Source organism: Pristis pectinata, chromosome 1 (assembly GCF_009764475.1).
Source record: "Pristis pectinata isolate sPriPec2 chromosome 1, sPriPec2.1.pri, whole genome shotgun sequence".
NCBI classification, from domain to species: domain Eukaryota; kingdom Metazoa; phylum Chordata; class Chondrichthyes; order Rhinopristiformes; family Pristidae; genus Pristis; species Pristis pectinata.
This window is the reverse complement of record NC_067405.1, coordinates 2132025-2157197: the sequence shown is the minus strand read 5'-3', so window position 1 is coordinate 2157197 and position 25173 is coordinate 2132025. Positions and strand designations below refer to the sequence as shown.

General features: G+C 46.7%; 1 protein-coding gene across 3 annotated transcripts in view; it reads left to right on the top strand.

Moving 5' to 3' along the window:
• Positions 1–24888, top strand: part of LOC127569766 (C-X-C chemokine receptor type 2-like) — a 134079-nt gene extending 109191 nt beyond the window's left edge. For 2 of the 3 annotated variants that reach the window (XM_052014640.1, XM_052014641.1), the window contains exon 3: positions 22295–24888. In XM_052014640.1, coding sequence (XP_051870600.1) covers positions 22295–22340 — 46 coding nt within the window. In that variant the 3' untranslated portion in view covers positions 22341–24888. Of the gene's footprint in view, positions 1–5166; positions 5280–21272 lie in introns of those variants that run through there. The other variant, XM_052014650.1, reaches the window with a different exon arrangement.
• The last annotated feature ends 285 nt before the right edge of the window (positions 24889–25173 follow it).

The following is a 25173-nucleotide window of genomic DNA, read 5'->3' as shown; positions in this document are numbered from 1 at the left end:
GTTCCACCTGTACAAGATGTTGGTGAGACCACACTTGGAGTGTGAAGTTCTGGCCACCCTGCAGTAGGAAAGGTACCATTAAGCTGGAAAGAGCGCAGAAAATGTTTATGGGGATGTTGCCGGAACTTGAGGGACTGAGTTATAAAGACAGTTTCAGCAGCTTGGGGATTTATTCATTGGAGCGTAGGAGAATGAGGGGTGATCTTATAGAGATCTATAAAATCATGAGGAGCATAGATAGGGTCAATGTGTACAGTCTTTTTCCAGGGTAGGGGAGCCTAAAACCAGAGGGCATAGATTTAAGGTAAGAGGACAAAGATTTAGAAGGAACCTGAGGGACGGCATTTACACCCAGAGTGTGGTGGGTATGTGGAACAAGCTACCAGAGAAGGTTGAAGAGGCAGGTAGAATTGGAATTGGTGTATTGTTGTCATGTATATCGAGATACAGTGAAAAACTTAATTTTACAGAATATTTTAAAACATAAGTACATTGAGGTAGTACAAGGGAAAAGCAATAACAGAATGCAGAATAAAGTGTTACAGAGAAAGTGCAGTTCAGGCAGACAATAAGGTGCAAGGGCCATGATGAGGTAGACTGTGAAGTCAAGAGTCCATCTTTATCTTACAAGAGGTCTGTCCAATAGTCATATAACAGCAGGACAGAAGCTGTCCTTGAGCCTGGTGGTGTGTGTTTTCAAGATTTGTAAAAGCTATTTGGTCAGGTACATGGATTGGAAAGGTTCAGAGGGATGTGGGACAAACACAGGCGAATGGGACTAGCTCAGAGACACATCTTGGTCACTATGGACCAGTTAGGCTGAAGGGCCTGTTTCCATGTTGTATGACTCTGTGACTCTTCCACTAACAGGAATGTGTTGATCCTGAACTCTCCTCATCTCGCTGTTAAAAACCTCCCACTTGCCAGATGTCCCTTTACTTGCTAACAGCCTCTCCTAATCAACCTTTACATGTTCCTGTGTGACGCCGTCAAAATTATCCTCCCTCCAGCTCAGGGCTTTCGAACCCATGATGATGAAGGAATGGCAATGTATCACCAAATCAGGCTGCCGTCGTCTTTCCTGATGGCAAGGAGGAGCGTTTCGGAGGTGCTGTCGGAGCCACCTGGGTGAGTAACGACGACGCATTTTGTAGACGGTGCACACTGCAGCCACCGTGGGCCAATGGTGGAGAGAGGGAGTTTCTCGGGTGGCGGATGAGGTGCCACTCGAGTGGGTTGCTCTTCCCTTGGCAGTGCTGTGCTTCTTGAGAGTTGTTGGAGCTGCATTCATCCAGGCAAGTGCAGAGTGTTCTGTCATGTTCCTGATGTGCCTGGTAGATGGAGGAGCAGCCATGTGTATCAGGAGGAGAGTCACTCACTGCTGGACACACAATTGCCTCACAACACCTCTCTCTGAAGCACAACACTGAGGCAAACATTTTGAAGGAACACAGTATAATTATAGCACTGGGCCACAATTGCTTCTTGATTTCCACATATTGCCTTTGTTTCATAATCAGCCTCATAAGTCAGAATGTGCTGTGATCTGATATGGAATTATTTTCCTGTTAACTTATCGGTCTAATCAACAGCATCACCACGAATAGGTCTTCATCTGAGACAAGCCAGTTGGTGGTTACAAGGCGGAGGCACTGTAGGTACAGTTGCCACTAATTTGTGATGAAATACAGGGAAAATGAGTTGTGACAAGGAGAAATGGAGGCAACAAAGAGATATAGATAGGTTCAGTGAGAGGGTAAGGGTCTGGCAAATGGAGTATCATGCAGGAAAGTGGGAAACGGTCCATTCTGACAAGAAAAATTCAAAAGAAGCATGTTATCTGAGTGGTGAAATATTGCAGAGCTCAGAGCTGCTGAGGGGTCTGGGGGTCCTCGTGCATGATTCACAAAAGACCAGTCTGCAGGGACTGCCAACAAAAGAGTTCCACCTCAACGCACTGTTGTAGTGAAGCGAGCTGTATGAATGGCCTGCAGAGACAGATTTTCACTGGACCTCGGTACATGTGACCAGAACAAACCAGTTCCACTTCCCTCTGCAGGGCCACAGTGGAACCTGCCTCCACAACATCTGCAGGAGGAACTTTGCAGATTCCAGACACGAGTCTTGGAAAACAAGTTTTACTAGTGTCACTCTTCATCCCCTCCCCCGTCAGTTCACACCTGTGACCTCTGGTCTCCAGCCCTCCACCGTGGGGACAGCTCCCACTCTCCGCTCTGCCCACACCTCATCATTTATATGAATTGAAATCTCCCCTCGGCCTCCACTTCTCCAAAGAAAACACTCCCAGCCTCTCCAATCCATCCTTGGAACTGCCGCCCCTCATCCCAGCATCCATTCCCATAAATCTCTCCTGGGCCCTCTCTGACACCTCCACATCCTTCCTACACTGAGGCGATCAGAACTGAACACAATTCTCCAGTTGAGACCGGACCAGTGCGTTATCTGGGTTCAGCACAACGTTCTTGCTCTAATACTCTGTGCCTCTGCTGATAAAGCCCAGAGCTGCGTATGCCTTATTAACCACTTCCTCAACACCCCCCTCCACCTACAACGATACGTGCACCCACACCCGCAGGCCCCTCTGCTCCTGAATCCCCGATAGAACAGTATCCTTTGTCCTGTGTAACCTCTCCTCATTCCTCCCACCGGAATGCCCCAACCCACATTTCCCCACATTAAACTGCATCTGCCATGCATCTGCCCATTCTACCAGCCTGTCTACACCCTGCTGAGATCGATCACCATCCTCTTCCCAGTTCACAGTACTGACAAGTTTTGAGTCATTTGCAAATTTAGAAATTGTGGCTGGTGCTCCCAAACCTAGGTCATCGACATAGATCAAAAAAAGCCATGACCCCAGCACCGATCCCTGGGGAACACCGTTATTCGTCTCTCTCAGTCTGTGAAGCAACTCTGCATCGTGACCCACTGGTGCCTGTTACTCAGACAACTTCGTATATGTGCTTTCAATGACCCTGTGAATGCCATGTGCTTAATAACTGGGTGACGGGTTGGGGAGAGTAGTCTTGTATCTGCTGGAGTTTGGAACAGGGGACTTGGATGAAAAATAGAAAGTACAAGAATGGAGGGATATGGGCTGTGTGGGAGGGAAGGGTTAGATTGAACAGGGAGTAGGTGTTTATATAGGTCGACACAACATCGTGGACTGAAGGGCCTGTACTGTGCTGTTCTGTTCTGCGTTCCATCTGCTGTGGAATTTGACAAGATTGATGTGGAGAGGATATTTCCTCCTGTGGGAGAATCTGGAACCAGGGCTCACTGGTTATACATGAGGGATCACCCATTTCAGACAGAGAGACAAAATAGTTCCTCTCAGAGGGCTGTGTGCCTTTGGAACACTTCCTTAGATATTTCTAAGATGTAGGTTGGCAGGGACGAGATAAACAAGAGGTGAAGATTTACTGAGGGCTATACATGAGGTTACAATCAGATCAGCTGTGATATTGAATGGTTAAGGCCTCTCCTGTTGGGTTGGCTGGTCACTGCAAGGGTTTGATAGGTAAACTGGTGAACTGGTAAAGTGGTAGCAGTCTGTGTAACCAAGGTACAATGAAAAACTTAGTTTTGCATGCCATCCATACAGATCATTTCGTTACATCAGTGCGTCGAGGTAGTACAAGGGAAAACAATAACAGAATGTGGAATAAAGTGTTATAGTTACAGAGAAAGTGCAGTGCAGGCAGTCAATAAGATGTAAGGCCATTACGAGGTAGATCGTGAGGTCAAGAGTCCACCTCATTATACTCGGGAACGATTCAATAGTCTTATAACAGTGGGATAGAAGCTGTCCTTGAGCCTGGTATTTAGGGATTCCCGTTTCAAGGCTGTTGATCACGGATTATTGAACCTAGAACATAAACACAGAACACAGAACAGTACAGCACAGGAACAGGCCCTTTGGCCCACCATATCTGCACCCAACATGAAACCAAATTAAACTAAATCCCTTCTGCCCGCACATGATTCATATCCATCCATTCCCTGCACATTAGTGTGCCTGTCTAAAATCCTCTTGAGTGTTACTATCGTATCTGCCTCCACCACTCCCCCTGGCAGCCTGTTCCAGGCACCCACCACCTGGGTAAAAAACTTGCCCCGTACATCTCCTTTAAACTTTCCCCCTCTCACCTGAAAGCTATGCCCTCTAATATTTGACATTTCTACCCTGGGATAAAGACTCTGTGCTTGATCTCTCTATTACTCTATGACACGATTAATATTGCTGTAATTGTTTGCTTTATATCTATTTAAGTCACAAAACAAAAAGTGATTCATCTGTGGCTGACTGGAGAAATTAGAGCTGTTATTAAAGCAAAGGATGCAGTCAATAAGGTTGCCAGAAATAGCAGGTAGGCCTGGGGATTGGGAGCAGTTCAGGATTCAGCAAAGGGTGACCGAGAAACTGTTCGGGAAAGGCAGGGCAGAACACAGGCAGAACACAACCTGTAAGAGCTTCTGTAAGTGCGTTAAGTGGAAAGACTCGCAAGGGCAAAGGTGGATTCCTTATGGACGGAGAAATCCTTCATACTTTCCCCCCCTCACCTTAAATGCATGCCCTCCGGCCTTTGTCATTTCTACCCTGGGAAAAAGATTCTGAATGTTCCAGTGAGCACTCACACAATTCTTCACCAGGACTTATGAACATCGGAAGATTGGCACCCTCAAATTTCCCCTCTCATGGAATTACTTGGCCTCTTTGTACTTGTTTTACATTCACTTTCTCCTCTCCATCTCAGGATTGGAACAATCCACTCACCAAGCTCAGCAACAGTCTGTGCTGAGTGACTGTGCAGACTTGACAAAAGGGAGCCTCGCCCAGTTGATCCCAGTTAGTGTATCAGCCCCTATGGATCCTCTGTCTGAGCACCCAGTTCACCCGATCTCCACTCACAGATCCCGTCACATTCCCTTCTCCCTCCTCCTCTCCCTTCTCAGTCGTGGCATTTTCTGTGCTGGACCTTCTTCTTGTATCTCTCCTCTCATTCACCTCTGTCCCTTCTTCCTCCTGTCTGTCAAACCTTCAGCAGAAATTATGATGAAACTGTGAGCCACACTTATCTTGATAAATGCTGTAGGCATTGCAAAACACCTCCTGCTTCTTTACTTGAATGCTCACACGCTACACTGTTTCTCATATAAGGCGATGAATTCATCTTGCTGATCACTACTGGGCCATCCTCCTGTTGCTTGGAGTCTGTTTGAGAAAGTCCATTGAGTGGAGTGCATCCTTCGGACGGGTATGTGAATTCTTTTATCCTATAACCCTTTATCACTTCCTCACTGCCGGGTTAATTACTTGCTACTTGCTGTTGTTGATGTGTGAGCAGATGGAACCATTGGTTTGCACAAAGTTCCACAAACAGAAAGATGAGATGGGAACAGTTTAACTCAGGAGGACAAGCTGCACCAACTTGGTTTGCATTCCTTCAAGTTTAGGATGTTAATGGGAATAATTGTACAAGATGTTAGTGAGACCACACTTGGAGTACTGTGTACAGTTCTGGTCACCCTGTTATAGGAAAGATGTCATTAAGATGGAAAGGGTGCAGAGAAGATTTACAAGGATGTTGCCAGGACTCAAGGGCCCGAGTTATAGGGAGAGGTTGGACAGGGTGGGTCTTTATTCCTTGGAACGTAGGAGACTGATGGGTGACCTTATAGAGATGTATAAAATCATGAGGGGTGTCGATAGGGTGAATACGCACAGTCCTTTTCCCAGGGAAAGGAAATCAAGAACTAGAGGGCATAGGTTTAAGGTGAGAGGGGAAAGATTCAAAAGGAATCTGAGGGGCAACTTCTTCATGTAGAGAGAGGTGCATAAATGGAAACTCTAAACCTTTCCTATCCATGTACCTGTCCAAATATCTTTTGAATGTTGTTATTGTACTGGCCTCAATTACTTTCTCTGGCAGCTCGTTCCACATGTGCACCACCCTCTGCATGAAGAAGTTGCCCCTCAGGTCCCTTTTACATGTTTCACCTTAAAAGACAGAGTGCATTCACCCTGTCTATACCCCTCATAATTTTATACACCTCTATTAAGTCACTGCTCAGTCTCCTGCACTCCAAGGAATAATGTCCCAGCCTGCCCAACCTCTCCCTATAACTCAAGCCCACGAGTCCTGGCAACATTCTTCTCTGTGCTCTTTCCAGCTTAATGACGTCCTTCATTATCCTTAAGGGAACCTTTTCTCTCTCTAGTTACCCTTTTGCTCTTAATCAACTTGTTGAGTCTTAGGATTCTTCATTATCTTATCTGCTAAAGCTGTGTCATGTCCTCTTTTTGCCTTCCTGCACTCCCCTCAAGTGTATTCCTATATCACTTGTAGTCCCCAAGGGATTTGTTTGATCCCAACTGCCTACAGCTGACATATGCCTCCATCTTTTTCCTGACCGGACCCTCAACATCCCTCACCAGCCAGGTTCCTGAATCCTGGATGTGGAAGATGTGGAAGCTTTAGAGAGGCTACAGAGGAGATTTACAAGAATGTTGCCTGGATTGCGGAGCATGCCTTATGAAAACAGTTTGAGGGAACTCAGCCTTTTCTCCTTGGAGCGACGGAGGATGAGGGGGGACCTGATAGAGGTGTATAAGATGATGAGAGACATTGATCGCGTGGATAGTTAGAGGCTTTTTCCCAGGGCTGAAATGGTGGCCACAAGAGGACTGGGTGCTGGGGAGTAGGTGCTGGGGAGTAGGTACAGAGGAGATGTCGGGGTAAGTTTTTTACTCAGAGAGTGGTGAGTGTGTGGAATGGGCTGCCGGCAACGGTGGTGGAGGCGGATACGATAGGGTCATTTAAGAGACTGTTAGATAGGTACATGGAGCTGAGAAAAATAGAGGGCTATGGGCAAGTCTAGTAATTTCTAAGGTAGGGACATGTTCGGCACAGCTTTGTGGGCTCAAGGGCCTGTATTGTGCTGTAGGTTTTCTACGTTTCCTGCCAGGCTTGCCTCCACCCTCATGGGAACATTTTGTCCCTGAACTCTGTATCACACATTTATCATCGTTGTGGCTGATCTGAGGGTTAGAGAAATTCATTAGTCCACAGTTCCAACTTTTAAATCTTTAAGGATGAAACTAATGTTTGATATACAAACTACCAATTCTCTACACGGTCATACAAAATATCTTTTACACAAAATAGAATGTGCCTGTTCTTTTCAGTTCAAATTTTAATTCATATTTTTACCAGCACAAAATGTATGCAAGGTATTGTCATGGTATGGAAATTGCGGCTTTTGGCTTTAACCCTTTTATAGAACATAGAACACAGAACAGTACAGCACAGTACAGGCCCTTCAGCCCACAATGTTGTGCCAACCTATATAAACCTACTCCATGCTCAATCTAACCCTTCCCTCCTGCAGAGTCCATAACTCTCCAGTTTTCTTACATCCATGAACCTATAGAACGATAGAACCATAGAACCATACAGCACAAAACAGGCCCTTCGGCCCACCGTGTCGTGCCGTCCATCAGACCACCCTCACACTACCTAACCCCTTCCTCCCGCATATCCCTCTATCTCACGTTCCTCCATATGCCTATCCAACAAGCTCTTGAACCTGTTCAATGTATCTGCCTCCACCACCACCCCAGGCAGTGCATTCCATGCACCAACCACTCTCTGGGTGAAAAACCTCCCTCTGACATCTCCCCTGAACATCCCACCCATAACCTTAAAGCCATGACCTCTCGTCTTGAGCACTGGTGCCCTGGGAAGGAGGCGCTGACTGTCTACTCTATCTATTCCTCTCAATATTTTATATACCTCTATCATGTCTCCTCCCATCCTCCTCCTTTCCAGTGAATAAAGCCCTAGCACCTTAAGCCTCTCCTCATATTCAATACCCTCCAATCCAGGCAGCATCCTGGTAAATCTCCTCTGCACCCTCTCCAATGTCTCCACATCCTTCCTATAATGAGGCGACCAGAACTGAACACAGTACTCTAAGTGTGGCCTAACTAGAGTTTTGTAAAGCTGCATCATCACCTCACGGCTCTTAAACTCAATCCCGCGACTTATGAAAGCCAACATCCCATTGGCCTTCTTAACTGCTCTTTCCACCTGTGAGGCAACTTTCAATGAACTGTGAATATGAACCTCCAGATCCCTCTGCTCCTCCACACTGCCAAGTACCTTGCCGTTTACCCTGTACTCTGCCCTGGAGTTTGTTCTTCCAAAGTGTACCACCTCACACTTCTCCGGATTGAACTCCATCTGCCACTTGTCAGCCCAGCTCTGCATCCTATCAATATCCCTCTGTAAGCTCCGACAGCCCTCCACACTATCCACAACACCGCCAATCTTAGTGTCGTCCGCAAACTTACTAACCCAGCCCTCCACCCCCTCATCTAAGTCATCTATAAATATCACAAAAAGTAGAGGTCCCAGAACCGATCCCTGCGGGACACCACTAGTCACTGCCTTCCAATCCGAGGGCACTCCTTCCACCACAACCCTCTGCTTTCTACATGCAAGCCAATTCCTAATCCACACAGCCAAGCTTCCTTGGATCCCTTGGCCTCTGACCTTCTGAAGAAGCCTACCATGAGGAACCTTATCAAACGCCTTACTAAAATCAATGTAAACCACATCCACTGCACTGCCCTCATCAATCTTCCTGGTCACCTCCTCAAAGAACTCTATCAGGCTTGTGAGGCAAGATCTTCCCTTCACAAAGCCATGCTGGCTGTCCCTAATCAGTCCATGATTCTCTAGGTGTTCATAAATCCTATCCCTTAGAATCCTTTCTAACAGCTTACCCACCACAGACGTGAGACTCACCGGTCTATAATTCCCTGGCCTATCCCTATTACCTTTTTTGAACAAGGGGACCACATTCGCAACCCTCCAATCCTCTGGCACCATCCCCGTAGACAACGAGGACTCAAAGATCCTTACCAGTGGTTCAGCAATCTCCTCCCTAGCCTTTCGAAGCAGCCTGGGGAAAATCCCGTCAGGCCCCGGAGATTTATCTGTCTTAATATTATTTAACAACTTCAACACATCCTCTCTCTTGATATCAACAACCTCGAGAACATTACCCCTACCAGCACACCCTTCCACATCATCAAGACCCCTCTCCCTGGTGAATACCGAAGAGAAGTACTCATTGAGAACTTCTCCCACTTCCGCCGCCTCCAGGCAAATTCTCCCACCTTTGTCCTTAATCGGACCTACCTTTACCCTAGCCATCCTCCACGTACTTGAAAAAGGCCTTGGGATTTTCCTTAACCCTACTAGCCAAAGCCTTTTCATGTCCCCTTCTAGCTCTCCTCAGCCCTTTCTTAAGTTCCTTCCTTGCTACCCTATATTCCTCACGGGCCCTGTCTGAACCTTGCTGCTTATACCTCACGTATGCTACCTTCTTCTCCCTAACAAGTCGTTCCACCTCTCTCGTCACCCACGGTTCCTTCACCCTGCCATTCCTTCTCTGCCTCACCGGGATATATTTATCCCTAACATCCTGCATAAGATCCCTGAATATCGACCACATCCCCATGGTACATTTTCCTTCAAAAAGGACATCCCAATTTACACTCCCAAGTTCTCTCCTTATAGCCTCGTAGTTCGCCCTTCCCCAATTAAATATCCTCTTGTCCTCTCTGCACCTGTCCCTGTTCATGATAATTTTAAAGGTTATGGAGCAATGGTCACTGTCCCCCAAATGCTCACCCACCAATAGATCCTTCACCTGTCCCGGTTCATTTCCTAAAACTAGATCTAACATGGCATTCCCTCTAGTCAGCCTGTCAACATACTGCGTCAGGAATCCCTCCTGGACACACTTAACAAATTCTGTCCCATCTAAACCTTTGGCACTAAGCAGGTTCCAGTCTATATTTGGGAAGTTGAAGTCTCCCATTATAATAACCCTGTTATTTCTGCTTCTCTCCAAACACTGCCTGCCAATCTGCTCCTCTATATCTCTACTGCTACCGGGGGGCCTATAGAATACTCCTAGTAGAGTAACTGCTCCTTTCTTGTTCCTTAACTCCACCCATACGGACTCTAGAGATGATCCTTCTACAACATCCATTTTTCCACAGCCTGTAACAGTGTCCCTGACCAGTATCGCCACCCGTCCCCCTCTTCTCCCCCCTTCCCTATTCCTCTTAAAACACCGAAAACCAGGAATATTCAATATCCACTCCTCTCCTGACGTCAGCCACGTCTCAGTAATAGCCACGATATCATAGTCCCCCATACTTATCCAAGCCCTCAGTTCATCCCCCTTATTCCTGACACTTGCATTTAAGTAAACACACTTCAGTCCATCTACCTTACTACTTTTATAGCCTGTATTCTGCTTCTCCTTCCCCAAAGCCTCTCTACCTGTTTGATCTAACTTTTCCCCATTCCCTTCTTCCTCTGACCTACTCCTCCGGTTCCCTTCCCCCTCACAAACTAGTTTAAACCCTCCTGTACCACCCTAGCAAATCTCGCCGCAAGGATATTGGCCCCCTTCTGGTTCGGGTGTAACCCGTCCTCTCTGTACAGGTCCCACCTTCCCGAGAAGAGATCCCAATGATCCAGAAATCTAAAACCCTCCCTCCTGCACCAACTTCTCAGCCACACATTTATCTGCCACCTCCTCCTATTCCTACCTTCACTATCACGTGGCACTGGCAGCAATCCCGGGATTGCTACCCTTGAGATCCTGTTCCTCAATTTTCTGAGTCTATCTAAGAGTCTTTTAAATGTCCCTGTTGTATCAGCCTCTACCACCACCCCCAGCAATGCGTTCCAGGCACCCACCACTCTCTGTGTAAAAAAACTTACCCATAGAACCATAGAACCATAGAACCATACGGCACAAAACAGGACCTTCGGCCCATCATGTTGTGCCGTCCATCAAACCACCCTCACACTATCTAACCCCTTCCTCCCGCATATCCGTCTATCTCACATTCCTCCATGTGCCTATCCAACAAACTCTTGAACCTGTCCAATGTATCTGCCTCCACCACCACCCCAGGCAGTGCATTCCATGCACCAACCACTCTCTGGGTCTCCCCTGAACATTCCTCCTCTGACCTTAAATGCATGTCCTCTGGTATTGGCCTTTGCTGCCCTGGAGAAAAGGTGCTGGCTGTCCACTCTATCTATGCCCTTCATAATCTGATACACCTCTATCATGTCGCCTCTCATCCTGCGTCACTCCAAAGAGAGATGCCCTAGCTCGCTCAACCTTTCCTCATGAGACATGTTCTCTAATCCAGGCATCATCCAGGTAAATCTCCTCTGCACCTTCTCTAAAGCTTCCATATCCTTCCTATAATGAGGTGCCCAGAATTGAACACAATACTCCGTGTGGTCAAACCAGAGTTTCACAGAACTGCAACATTACCTCGTGGCTCATGAACTCAATCCCATGACTAATGAAGGCCAGCGCACCATATGCCCTCTTAACCACCCTATCAACTTGTGCAGCAACTTTGAGGGATCTATTGATGTGGACACCAAGACCCCTCTGTTCCTCCTGTCACGAACCAGCAACAAAAGAAACACACTGAGTATGATTCAGTGTTAAAAACTATTTTATTAATCACTACTTATGATAATATGAAAAATAAAAGTAAAAATGTTAGTATGTTAGAATTCAAAAATGTTAAACCTTGAACGTTAACCCCAAAACTAAACTCTTCGTGTGTGTGTGTGTGTGACAAAGTCCAAAACTCCCAGTTCCGGAATGGTTCTTAAAGTTCATTTCTGCAAGCCATAAGGTGAAACATGAGCAGGAGCTTCTTCAACAACCACCGTTGTCAGAAGATAAGACGTAGATGTAGAGAAACATAGAGAGAGTACATACGAAATCCAAATGTTCCATGATGGAACCCAAACGACACTTCAGTGTTTACTCGGTAGTGACTCCCTCACCCCGAAAAGCATCTGAACCGTGGTCGTCCACACACAAATACCTGTTTCCTTCTACAGGTCAGCAACAAAGTGAACTCCACCGGATTACTTCCAACTTCCATACATGGATTTCAGTGGCAGACACAGTTATTGTTTCTCATCCATCGATAGAGAACACTAGCAGGCTGGTGTCTCTCTCCCTTCTCTCTCTCTTCTTCTTCTTCTTCTTCTTCTTCTTCTTCTTCCACATCATTACGTCCTTTATCTTCTATTGACGTAAGCACGCCACACACACACATACACACACACTCTATATCTTAAAGGGACTTTCACTGAGTCCGTAACACTCCACACTGCGAAGAATCTGACCATTAACCTTGTACTCCGCCTTCATGTTCGTTCTTCCAAAGTGAATCGTAGAACATAGAACATAGAACAATTACAGCACAATTCAGGCCCTTCGGCCCACAAAGCTGTGCCGAACATGTCCCAACCCTAGAAATTACTAGGCTTACCCATAGCCCTCTATTTTACTCAGCTCCATATACCTATCCAACAGTCTCTTGAAAGACCCCATCGTATCCGCCTCCATCACCATTTCTGGCAGCCCATTCCACGCACTCACCACTCTCTGAGTAAAAAACTTACCCCTGACATCTCCTCTAACACTACTCCCCAGCACCTTAAACCTATGTCCTCTTGTGGCCACCAATTCAGCCCTGGGGAAAAGCCTCTGACTATCTACCCGATCCATGCCTCTCATCATCTTATACACCTCTATCTGGTCCCCCCTCATCCTCCGTCTCTCCAAGGAGAAAAGGCCAAGTTCCCTCAACCTGCTTTCATAAGACATGCTCCGCATTCCAGGCAGCATCCTTGTAAATCTCTTCTGCACCCTTTCTATGGCTTCCACATCTTTCCTGTAGTGAGGCGACCAGAACTGAACACAATACTCCAAGTGGGGTCTGACTAGGGACCTATATAGCTGCAACAATACCTCACGGCTCCTAAATTCAATTCCCCGATTGATGAAGGACGATACACCATGTGCCTTCTTAACCACAGAGTCAACCTGTGCAGCCGCTTTGAGCGTCCTATGGACTCGGACCCCAAGATCCCTCTGATCCTCCACACTGCCAAGAGTCCTACCATTAATACTATATTCTGCCATCATATTTGACCTACCAAAATGAACCACTTCACACTTATCTGGGTTAAACTGCATCTGCCACTTCTCAGCCCAACTCTGCATCCTATCTATATCCCTCTGTAACCTCTGACAGCCCTCCAAACTATCCACAACTCCCCCAACCTTCATGTCATCCACAAACTTACTAACCCACCCCTCCACTTCCTCATCCAGGTCGTTTATAAAAATCACAAATAGTAAGGGTCCCAGTACAGATCCCTGAGGTACACCACTGGTCACCGACCTCCACGCAGAATATAACCCTTCAACAACCACTCTTTGCCTTCTGTGGGCCAGTCAGTTCTGGATCCACACTGCAATGTCCTCTTGGATCCCATTTCTCCTCACCTTCTCCATAAGCCTCACATGGGGAACCTTATCAAATGCCTTGCTGAAATCCATATACACTACATCTACTGCTCTCCCTTCATTGATGTGCTTAGTCACACCCTGAAAAAATTCAATCAGGCTCGTAAGACAGGACCTGCCCTTGACAAAGCCATGCTGACTATTCCTAATCATATTATACCTCTCCAAATCTTCATAAATCCTGCCTCTCAGGATCTTCTCCATCAGCTTACCAACCACTGAGGTAAGACTCACCGGTCTATGATTTCCTGGGCTATCCCTACTCCCTTTCTTGAATAAGGGAACAACCCTCCAATCTTCCGGAATCTCTCCCGACTCCATGGCTGACACAAAGATCATCGTCAGAGGTTCCGCAGTCTCCTCCCTTGCCTCCCACAGCAACCTGGGGTACATCTCATCCAGTCCCGGCGACTTATCCAACTTGATGCTTTTCGAAAGTTTCAGCACCACCTCTTTTCTAATATCTACATGCTCAAGCTTCTCAGGCCGCTGCAAGTCCCCACTACAATCACCCAGATCTTTTTCCATGGTGAGTACTGACGTAAAGTATTCATTAAGTACCTCCGCTATTTCTTCCGGATCCATACACACTTTCGCACTGCTGCATTTGATAGGCCCTATCCTTTCACGTCTTATCCTCTTACTCTTCACATACTTGTGGAACGCCTTGGGGTTTTCCTTAATCCTGCCCACCAAGGCCTTCTCATGTCCCCTTCTGGCTCTCCTAATCTCTTTCTTAAGTTCCTTCCTTTTAGCCTTGTACTCCTCCAGATCTCTCACATTACCTAGCTCTCTGTACCTTTTGTATGCTTTTCTTTTCCTTTTGACTAGATTTATTATAGCCTTTGTACACCACGGTTCCTGTATCCTATCATGACTCCTCTGTCTTATCAGAACATGTCTATGCAGAACTCCACACAAATATCTCCTGAATATTTGCCACATATCTTCCGTACTTTTCCCAGAGAACATCTGTTCCCAATTTAATCTTCCAATTTCCTGCCTGAGAGCCTCATAATTCCCTTTACTCCAAGTAAACGCCTTTCTGGTCTGTCTGTTCCTATCCCTCTCCAGTGCTAACGTAAAGGAGATAGAATTATGATCACTATCACCAAAATGTTCACCCACTGAGAGATCTGACACCTGACCAGGTTCATTTCCCAATATCAAATCAAGCACAGCCTCTCCTCTTGTAGGTCTATCTACATACTGTGTCAAGAACCCTTCCTGAACACACCTAACAAACTCCACCCCATCTAAACCCCTCACTGTCTGGAGATGCCAGTCGATGTTTGGGAAATTAAAATCCCCCATCACAACAACTCTGTTATTCTCACACCTTTCTAGGATCTGCTTCCCTATCTGCTCCTCACTTCACTTCACACTTTTCTGGGTTGAACTCCATCTACCACTTCTCCGTCCAACTCTGCATCCTGTCTTGTAACCTACGACAGCCTTCTACACTATGCACAATACCTCCAACCTTCATGTCATCTGCAAACTTACCAACCCACCCTTCCACATCCTCAATCAAGTCATTTATAAAAATCACAAAAGAGCAGGGGTCCCAGAACAGATCCCTGCAGAACACCACTGGTCACCGACCTCCAGGCAGAATACTCTCCATCTACTACCACCCTCTGTCCTCTGTGGGCAAGTCAGTTCCAAATCCACGCAGCCAAGTCTCCATGGATCCCATGCTCATGACTTTCTGGATGCCCTACCATGGGGAACCTTGTCAAACACCTTACTAAAGTCCATATACACCACATCCACTGCTCTACCTTCATCTATTTGTTTTGTCACCTCTTCGAAAAACTCAATTAGGCTCGTGAAGCATGACCTGCCCCTCACAAAGCCATGCTGACTATCCCTAATAAGACCGTGCTTCTCTAAATGCTCGTAAATCCTGTCCCTAAGAATCCTCTCCAATAGCTTGTCCACCACTGACGTAAGGGTGCAGAGGAGATTTACCAGGATGCTGCCTGGATTGGAGAGCATGTCGTATGAGGATAGGTTGAGTGAACTCGGGCTTTTCTCTTTGGAGAGAAGGAGGATGAGAGGTGAACTGATAGAGGTGCACAAGATGATGAGGCATAGATCGAGTGGACAGTCAGAGACTTTTTTTCCAGGGCGACAATGGCTAACACGAGGGGACGTAATTTTAAGGTGATTTGAGGAAGGTATAAGGGGGATGTCAGGGGTAAGTTTTTTACACAGAGAGTGGTGGGTGTGTGGAACGCACGGCCGGCAGAGGTTGTGGGGGCAGATACATTAGGGACATATAAGAAACTCTTAGATAGACACGTGAATGATAGAGAAATGGGTGGTTACGTGGGAGGGAAGGGTTAGATAGACCTGAGAGCAGGATAAAATGTCGGCACAACATTGTGGGCCGAAGGGCCTGTACTGCGCTGTAGTGTTCGATGTTCTGTGTTACAGACAGAACAAAAGCACAGTGTAGAATAGAAATAACAGTTTTTTCTGTAATTGTGATCGCAAGTCTGGTGGATTGTTGTAAAAACCCATCTGGTTCTCTGATCTCTTTGTCACGAAGATATACAGCACAGAAACAGGCCCTTCGGACCAACATGTCCATGTCGACCAAGGTGCCTACCTGAATCTGCCTGCATTTGGCCCTTATCCTTCTAAACCTTTCCTATCCATGTACCTGTCCAAATGTCTTTTAAATACAATTGTACCACTTCTACCACTTCCTCTGAGCTCATTCCAGATACCCACCATCCTCTGTGTGAAGCATTTCCCCCTCAGCTTCCTTTTAAATCTTTCCCCTCTCACCTTAAACCTAAGTCCTCTAGTTTTAGAACCTCCTATGCTGGAAAAAAGACTGTGACCATCCACCTTATCTATCTATACCTCTCATGATTTTTTTAACCTCTATAAGGTCACCCCTCAGCCTCCTTCGCTCCAGGGAAAACAGTCCCAGCCTGTCCATTCTCTTCTTATAACCCGAGCCCTCCAGTCCCAGTAACATCCTGGTGAATCTTTCCTGCCCCCTCTCCAGCTTAATGACGTCCTTCCTATAGCAGGGCGACCAGAAGTGTATGCGTTACTCCAAGTGTGGTCTTACCAATGTCTTTTACATCCTAACTTTTGTGCTTAGTGCCCTGAACAATGAAGGCAAGTATGCCAAATGCCATCTTGTCTACCTAACATGTACATGTATCCCTGAGTTTCTCTGTTCTACAACACTCTCCAGGGCTCTACCATTCACTGTACAAGTCCTGCCCTGGTTTAACTTACCAAAGTTCAACAACTCCCACTTGTCTGAGTTAAGTTCCATCTGTTGTTCTTCCAGAGCAGCCTACAATGTGAGGTGGTCAAAGGCCTTGCTAAAGTCCATGTAGACAACATCTACATCCCTGCCTTCCTCTATCCTCTTCAGCACCTCTTCAAAAACTCAATCATATTCCTGAGATATGATTTCCCGTAGGACATGCAAAGCCATGCAGACTATTCCTAATCAGTCCTTGCCTTTCCAAATGCTGGTAGATCCTGTTCCTCAGAATCCCTTCCAGTAACTTTCCCCACCAAGGATGTTAGGCTCACCAGCCTGTAGTTCCCTGGCTTGTCCTTGCAGCCCTTCTTAAATAAAGGCACAATATTACCCACCCTCCAGTCTTCTGATATGGATAAAGGTGTCGCTTATATCTCTGCCAACGCCTCTGCAATTTCTTTCCTTGCTTTCCACAATGTGCTAGGATACAGTTGATCAGCCTGCATGGCTTTATCTGCTTGAATGTGCCTCAAAACTACCACCACCTTCTCTTTTGTAACGTGGTTATGTTTCAATGCATCTCTATTTATTTCCCTATATTCCTCAGCTGCCATGACTTTCCCTACAGTAAATACAGATGAGAGCTATTCATTTAGAACTCACCAATCCCCTGTGGCTCCACACATAGGTGACCACATTGATCCTTAAGAGGACATTAAAGCTATGCCCTCTAGGTTTGGTTCCCCTTCCCTGCATGTATTCACCCTATCTGTTCCCTCTGATTTTGTGCACTTCTGTAAGGTCACCCCTCAGTCTCCTACACTCTAGCCTGCCCGACCTCTCCCTATAACCCAGGCCCTCGAGTCCTGGCAACATTCTCATAAATGTGCACACTTTCCAGCTTCATTGATCCTTAAGGGGACCGTTTCTCTCTCTAGTTACTCTTCTGTTTTTAATATACTTGCAGAATCTTAGGATTCTCCTTGACCTCATCTGCCAGAGCTACATCATGTCCTCCTTTTGCCCTCCTGATTTCCCTCTTAAATGTACTCTTACATCCCTTATACTCTTCAAGGGACTGCCTTGATCCCAACTGCCTCTGCCTGACACGTGCCTCCTTCCTTTTCCTGACCAAACCCTCAATATCCCTCATGACCCAGGGTTCCCTACATCAGCCAGCCTTGCCCTTGGAGTGAACTCTCCCCATCTCACTTTTGAAAGCCTCCCACTTTCCTGACATCCCTTTACCTGCAAACAGCCTCCCAATCAACCTTTGAAAATTCCTGTCTAATGTCTTCAAAATTTTCCTTGCCCCAATGTAGGACTTTAATTTGTGGACCACTCCAATACTTTTCCATAATAATTTTAAAAGTAATAGAATTACAGCCAGTGGTCCCACAGTGCTCTCCCACTGACACTTCAGTTACTTGCCCAGTTTCATTTCCCAACAGGAGGTCCAGCGTTGCCCCCTCTCTAGTTGGGCCATCTACATATTGCTTGAGAAAACTCTCTGGACACGTTTAGCTAATTCCACCCCATCCAAGCCCCTAACACCATGGCAGTCCCAGTCAAAGTTATGGAGGTTAAAATCACCTACTATTACAACCCTATTATTCTTACAGCAGTCTGCAATCTCCCTACAATTTTGTTCCTCTAATTGAGGGAGCTTTTATACAATCTCATCAAAGTGGTCATCCCCTTCTTGCTTCTGTGTTCCACTCACATAGCCTCACTGGATGATCCTCCAAGAATACCCTCCCTCAGTACTGCCATGATGCTGTCTTTAGGCAAAAATGCAACTCCCCCTCCTCTCTTACCTCCACCTTGATCATACCTGTAGCACGCGTACCCCGGAACATTGAGCTGCCAGTCCTGCACATCTCTCAACCATGTTTCCTTTATGGCTACAATATTCCAATCCCATGTACCCTCTGTTTACACTTTTTACATCCATCATGGACTCTGGTAAAAAACGTCTGCATGTTGCAGTTGCAAAAGACAATGGTGAGACCATATTTGGGATATTGTGTTCAGTTTTGGTCACACTGCTATTGGAAAGATGCCATTAAGCTGGAAAGAGTGCAGAGGAGATTTACGAGGATGTTGCTGGGACTTGAAGGACTGAGTTATGGAGAGAGGTTGGGCAGGTTCGGACTTTTTCATTGGAACGTAGGAGATGGAGCGGTAATCTTACAGAGGTATATAAGATCATGAATGTGCAGTCTTTTTCCCAGGGTAGGGGAATCAAGAACTCGAAGGCATATTTAAAGTGAGAGGGGAGAGATTCAATAGGAACCTGAGGGGCAACTTTTTCACCTGGAGGGTGGTCAGTATATGGAACGAGCTGCCAGAGGAAGTGGTTGAGGCAGGTACATTAACAACATTTGAAAGACATTTGGACAGGTACATGGATGAGAAAGCTTTAGAGGGATATGGACCAAATATGGGCAAATGGGACTAGCTTAAGTGGGAACCTTGGTTGGCATGGACCAGTTGGGCTGAAGGGCCTGTTTCTATGCTGTATTACTCTATGACTATAAAGAAACATGATGTTATTTTCAGATTGTATAAAACACATTCCTGATGGAAATCACTAATTTCTCAATTCCTGAATTGCCCAACATAATCTGAAAATAATATTCTCCTACATCCAAGACCAGACATGGAGGGGGGTGGTACAAACACACAAGGGACACCCCTGTCTATGCACAGTTTCCCCACGAGAAGAAGACAATGCTCAAGGTAAAGAGTGTGAGAGTTTTCTGATGAAACGTTCCCTCCACAGATGCTGCCTGACCTGCTGAGTGTTTCCTGTATTTATTTCACATTTCCAGCGTCTGTGGCTTTCTTTACTTTTCTAGCCGTATCGCTGAGTTAAAATCCCCACCACTGTTATTCCTACTACTGCACCGTAATAATAGGTTTCTGTGATCGGTGCCTGCGGATGGACCTCAGATCCTTAGGCGAGCTCAACAAAGGACGTGTCTGCTGGGATGCCCCGGGTGCCAGCACTGCCTGTCCTGAGCAATGCCATGTTGGAGAGACCTTGGTCACCATGGGCACATGGGGGAGGATGCTGGTATTGGTAGTGGTTTATTATTGTCACTTGTACCGAGGTACAGTGAAAAAATAGTCTGGCATATCGATCGTACGGGTCAATTCATTACATGGTGCATTGAGGTAGTACAGGGTTAAACAATAACATAATGCAGAATAAAGTGTCACAGCGACAGAGAAAGTGCAGTGCAGGTAGACAATAAGGTGCAAGGGTCATAAGAAGGTAGATTGTGAGGTCAGGAGTCTATCTTATCGTATAAGGGAACCATTCAATAGTCTTATCACAGTCGGGTAGAAGCTGTCCTTGAGCCTGGTGTATGTGCCCTCAGGCTCCTGTATCTTCTGCCTGATGGGAGAGGGGAGAAGAGAGAATGACCTGGATGGGTGGGGTCTTTGATTATGCTGGCTGCTTCACCTAGAGATACGGACAGAGGCCCTGGAAGGGAGGCTGGTTTCCGTGATGCACTGGGATGTGTCCACATCTCTCTGCAATTTCTTGCGGCCCTGGGCAGAGCAGTTGCTGTACCAGATAGGATGCTTTCTATGGTGCATCAATAAAGGTTCGTGAGTGTCAAAGGGGACATGCCAAATTTCTTTAGCCTCCTGAGGAATTAGAGGTGCTGGTGAGCTTTCCTGGCTCTGGTGGCTACGTGGTTGGACAAGGACAGGCTGTGGGTGATGTTCCATTCAAGGAACTTGAAGCTCTCAATCCTCTCGACCTCAGCACTGTTGATGTATACAGGTGCATGTACACCGCCCCCTTAACTGAAGTCAATGACCTGCTCTTTTGGTTTGCTCATATTGAGGGAAAGGTTGTTGTCATGGCACCATGTCACTAAGCTCTCTATCTTCCTCCTGTACTCTGACTCATTGTTATTTGAGATATAGCCCACTACGGTTGTATCATCTGCAAACTTGTAGATGGAGTTAGAGCAAAATCTGGCCATGCAGTGATGACTGTATAGGGAGTAGAGTAGAGGGCTGAGGACGCAGCCTTGTAGGGCACCAGTGTTGAGAATAATCGTGCCGGAGGTATTGCTGCCTATCCTCACTGATTGTGGTCTGTTGGTCAGAAAGTCAAGGATCCACGCAGAGGGAGGTGTTGATTCCCAGTTCTTGGAGTCTGGTGATGAGCTTGCTTGGAAGTATAATATTGAAGGTGGAGCTGGAGTCAATAAAGAATTTGTCCAGATGCTCCAAAGCTGAGTGTAGGGCCAGGGAGACACGGTCCACTGTAGACCCGTTACGGCGGTAGGCGAATTGCTGTGGGTCAATGTTTTCCAGGAGGCTGGAGTTGATGCGTGCCATGACCAGCCTCTCGAAACACTTTGTGATGGTGGATGTCAGAGCCACCGGTTGGTAGTTATTAAGGCACGTTACCTCATTTTTCTTAAGTACCGGGATGACAGTGGTCTTCTTAAAACAGGTTTCAGATTTAAGTGTGTGCTCAGGGAATGCTGGTATAAATTACCAAATGCCTTCATCTTATTTGATGATCTTCTTGTTTCAGAAAATGTCTTTTGCAACCACAATTCATCCTTTCTTGAAAGAAAATGCAACCAATCCTGACGATCTGACAACTGAATTTGAACCTGATCCAAGTACATTTTCTTGTAATCCAGAGATATATCCAGCCATGAATACTCTGGCTGCTGTTGTCTACAGCCTGGTGTGTTTCCTCGCCGTGATGGGGAACCTGGTGGTAATGACCGTCATACTTTACAACCGACGCACAACATCGACCACGGACGTCTACCTGCTCAATCTGGCCACGGCAGACCTGCTCTTTGCCCTCTCTCTGCCCTTCTGGGCAGTAGATGCCATATCAGGGTGGGTGTTTGGTGATGCCATGTGTAAGGTTGTCAGCGTGTTACAGGAGGTGAACATTTACAGTGGGATCCTGCTGCTGGCCTGCATCAGTGTGGACCGTTACCTGGCCATTGTCCACTCTGCCCAAAAGCAGAATAGGCCGTTTCTGACCAAACTGGTCTGTGGTGTTGTGTGGGTGATGGCCGTTCTGCTATCCTTACCCATTCTCTACAAGAGCGAGATCCCGGACAATTCTTCTGAACAGTTCATATGTAATGAGGATCATGATGGTGAATTTGATGAAGCATGGAGACTAGCCACCAAAACCTTACGCCATGTCATTGGGTTCCTCATCCCACTGGGGGTCATGGTCTTCTGCTACAGTGTCACCATCCACAGACTGTGTCAGACTAAGGGTTTCCAGAAACAGAAAGCTATGAAGGTCATTATCGCCGTGGTGCTCGCTTTCCTGGTCTGTTGGCTGCCCCACAATGTAACTGTGTTAATCGACACTCTGTTGAGGCGCAAACACATCGCCGACAGTTGTGTCAGGCGCCACCACATCGACAGGGCTCTGTCTGCCACCCAGAGCCTGGGATTCCTGCACAGCTGCATTAACCCAATCTTGTACGCGTTCATCGGGGTGAAATTCCGGAGAAACCTGCTCAAACTCTTGGCTGATAAAGGACTGGTGAAGGAAAGGGAAGAGTCTCAGTTCAGGAGGTCTGTACAGTCCTCAGTCAATGGAACGACATCAACCACCATTTAGACCCAGTGTGAGAGGTTCTGTGATGTTTCACTGCAGCACAGAGTGAGGTTGGGCACATAGTAAAGAACTGCTGGGCTGCTGATCAAACTCTGTCCCATTCTGCCTGGGGAATAGATAAAATTACCTGTGGAGAGTCACTTCTAATTGCTTACAGAAAATGTCAAGTTAAAATGGAGAAACAAATGCAAACAGCCGAAACTGCAGATGCCCGAAATCTGAGATAAAAACAGTGCTGGAAATCCTCAGCAGGTCAGGCAGCGTCTGTGGAGGGAGAAAGTGTGAACTGGACCGATGGAAGGGCATTGACCTGAGTGTGAAATCAAGATGTGGGCACTCCCATAGTGATTGGCAAAGAGCTTCTACCACATTATAAGCAGGTCGTTCAAACAATCCGTACGTTGGAAATGTACATCCACAAAGGAAAGGGGTGACCTTCCTTTCCCAGCAGAGCCTTGTGGATAATGATGGAGGGGTCTGGTGTCCAACCAACCACAAACAGCAGAAGCTAAAGGATGAGTTTAGCAAAATGTAATCTTCTTGTCTCTTAGTTATTGGGAAGCCTTCAATGAAAGTTGCCAGGCAACTCCCAGAAACATCAAAAATGGGAGCAAGAGTCAGCCATTTGGCCCTTCTAGACTGCTCTGCTGTTCAAGGTGATCATGGCTGATCTTCCAAATTCTGTCCCCTGTTCATGCTTTCTCCGCGTGTTCCCCTGATCCCTCTCGCCCCAAGAATAACATCTACCTCCTTCCTGGGGCATTGTCCTGAAGCGTTAACCCAAGAAGTGTAACTCCATCTACACCAATCCCATTCCCCAGCACGTTGTCCGTACCCTTCTCTGCCTTGGTGATTCATGTGCTCGTCCAGATACTTCTGAAATGTTGTGTGAGAGTCCCTGCCTCCACCGCCCCCTCGGGCACTTTATTACATCTTTCTTTATCCCTTTTTACTGGGAAAGGGAACATTACCAAGGCCCCGAACATCGGGGGTTAACAGTGGCGCCAGTGCTGTGATGCCTGGTGTGTGGCCTGTCTGTTCTCTGCAGTGATGAGGCGACACCGTCGACATCACTGACTGAGTGAAGGATGAAGTCCGTTGCCTGAGGAGTGTTGGTCTGACAGCTGATGATCCGGCACTGTCCGCTGACCGGCTCACATTGCACGGAAAGATAAGGGAGGTCTTGAGGTGGTCAACAAAGCACTGCGGGGCAGCCTTCCTCACTTCAGAACAAAAGCAGGCTCATGGCTATTATGGAACACTTCCAACACGAGGGGGCCGTTCGGCCCACTGTCACCGTGCTGGTCGTGACAGAGCCACCCAGCCTGAGCCCACCTTCAATCATCGGCTCCACTGCCCTGCAGGTAACGGCCCTTCATGTACATGTCCAGCAGTGTCCACATGTGACGGGGGTCTCTGCCTCTCCCCCCCTTTAGGGCAGTGAGTTCCAGAACCACCAACCTCTGGGTGGAAACATCTCCCCCCAAAACTCTCACCAATTACTTGAAATCTGTTCCGCTTGGCTTTAGAGCACTCTGCTCAGGGAAAAAAAATCCTTCCTGTTTATTCAATCTAGTTCTATCATAGTCTTACACATCTCAGTTAAGTCTCCCTCAGCCTCCTCTGTTCCAAGGAAAATATCCACAACCTGTTGAATCTTTCCTCAAATTTCCAATCCTGGTGATGTCCCCATAAATCTCCTCAGCATCCTCTCCAGTGTAATCATACTTGTGCTGTAATGTGGTGACCAGAACTGTACGCAGTGCTCACACTGTGGCCTCAGTGGTGTTGTGTCAGGTTCCAGCATAACCTCCCTGCTCTTGTGTTCCATGTCTCTGTTAATAAAGCAAACCTTTTTAACCCCTTATTAACCTGCCCTCCTCTCTTCAAGGATCTGTGGACATACACTCCAAAGTCCTGCTGTTCCTCCACACCACTCAATGTCCTTCCATTCACTGTGTCTCGTTGCACCTTTCCAAAGCATTACCTCCCACTTCTCTGGATCCAAATCCAGTTGCAGTTTCTGTGCCCAACTGACCAGACCATCGATATCATCCTACAGGCCAAATCTTTCCTCCTCGGTGTCAACCATCCCTGTCCAACCCGTGTCCTCTCTGTCGAGGGGGCATTTTCCCATGGAATTGATTCCCATAACTTTTCCAGTTTATCCCTTCCTGCCTTTATAATCAATGGTACATCTCTCACAGTCTTCCCCTCCACTGGAAGCACTATGTACCCAGTTGGAGTCAGAGCCACTACAATTTTCTGGCTTGCTGCTTTTAACAGCCTGGGATATATTCCATCTGGACCTGGGGATTTATCCACTTTTGAACTAACTGAACCATATCTCATTCTAAAGCTGCAGGAGAACATAACTCACTGAAAGACATTTCCTGAAAGTGTATATATGCCAAAAAGAAGTACATTTGGCCAAGAAAGCAAAGGCTGTGTCGTTTATATTTCCAGTTTATGTTTGGACAAGTGAGCTTGAAATGTGTGAATGGAATTTACTTTGACATATATTCTGTACGTTCACTGACTGCCTGTGAAATAAAACAGCTTTGATTCACACCTGGCCTCACCTCTCCTGCTTGTCCAGTCTGTCTTCAACAAAGTACAAAAGTAAAATATCCAGTGCAGAGCAGAGGATGATCCTACAGTCACACCCTGGGCTGCACATCATTCAGGTTGAAGGACAGCTACACATCAGTGAAAAGCGGAAAACTTCAGATGTTGGAAATCTGAAGTAAAATCAGAAAATGCTGGAAACACTCAGCAGATCGGACAGCATCTGTGGGAACAGGAACAGAGTTAATGTCTCCCACCTGAAACATTC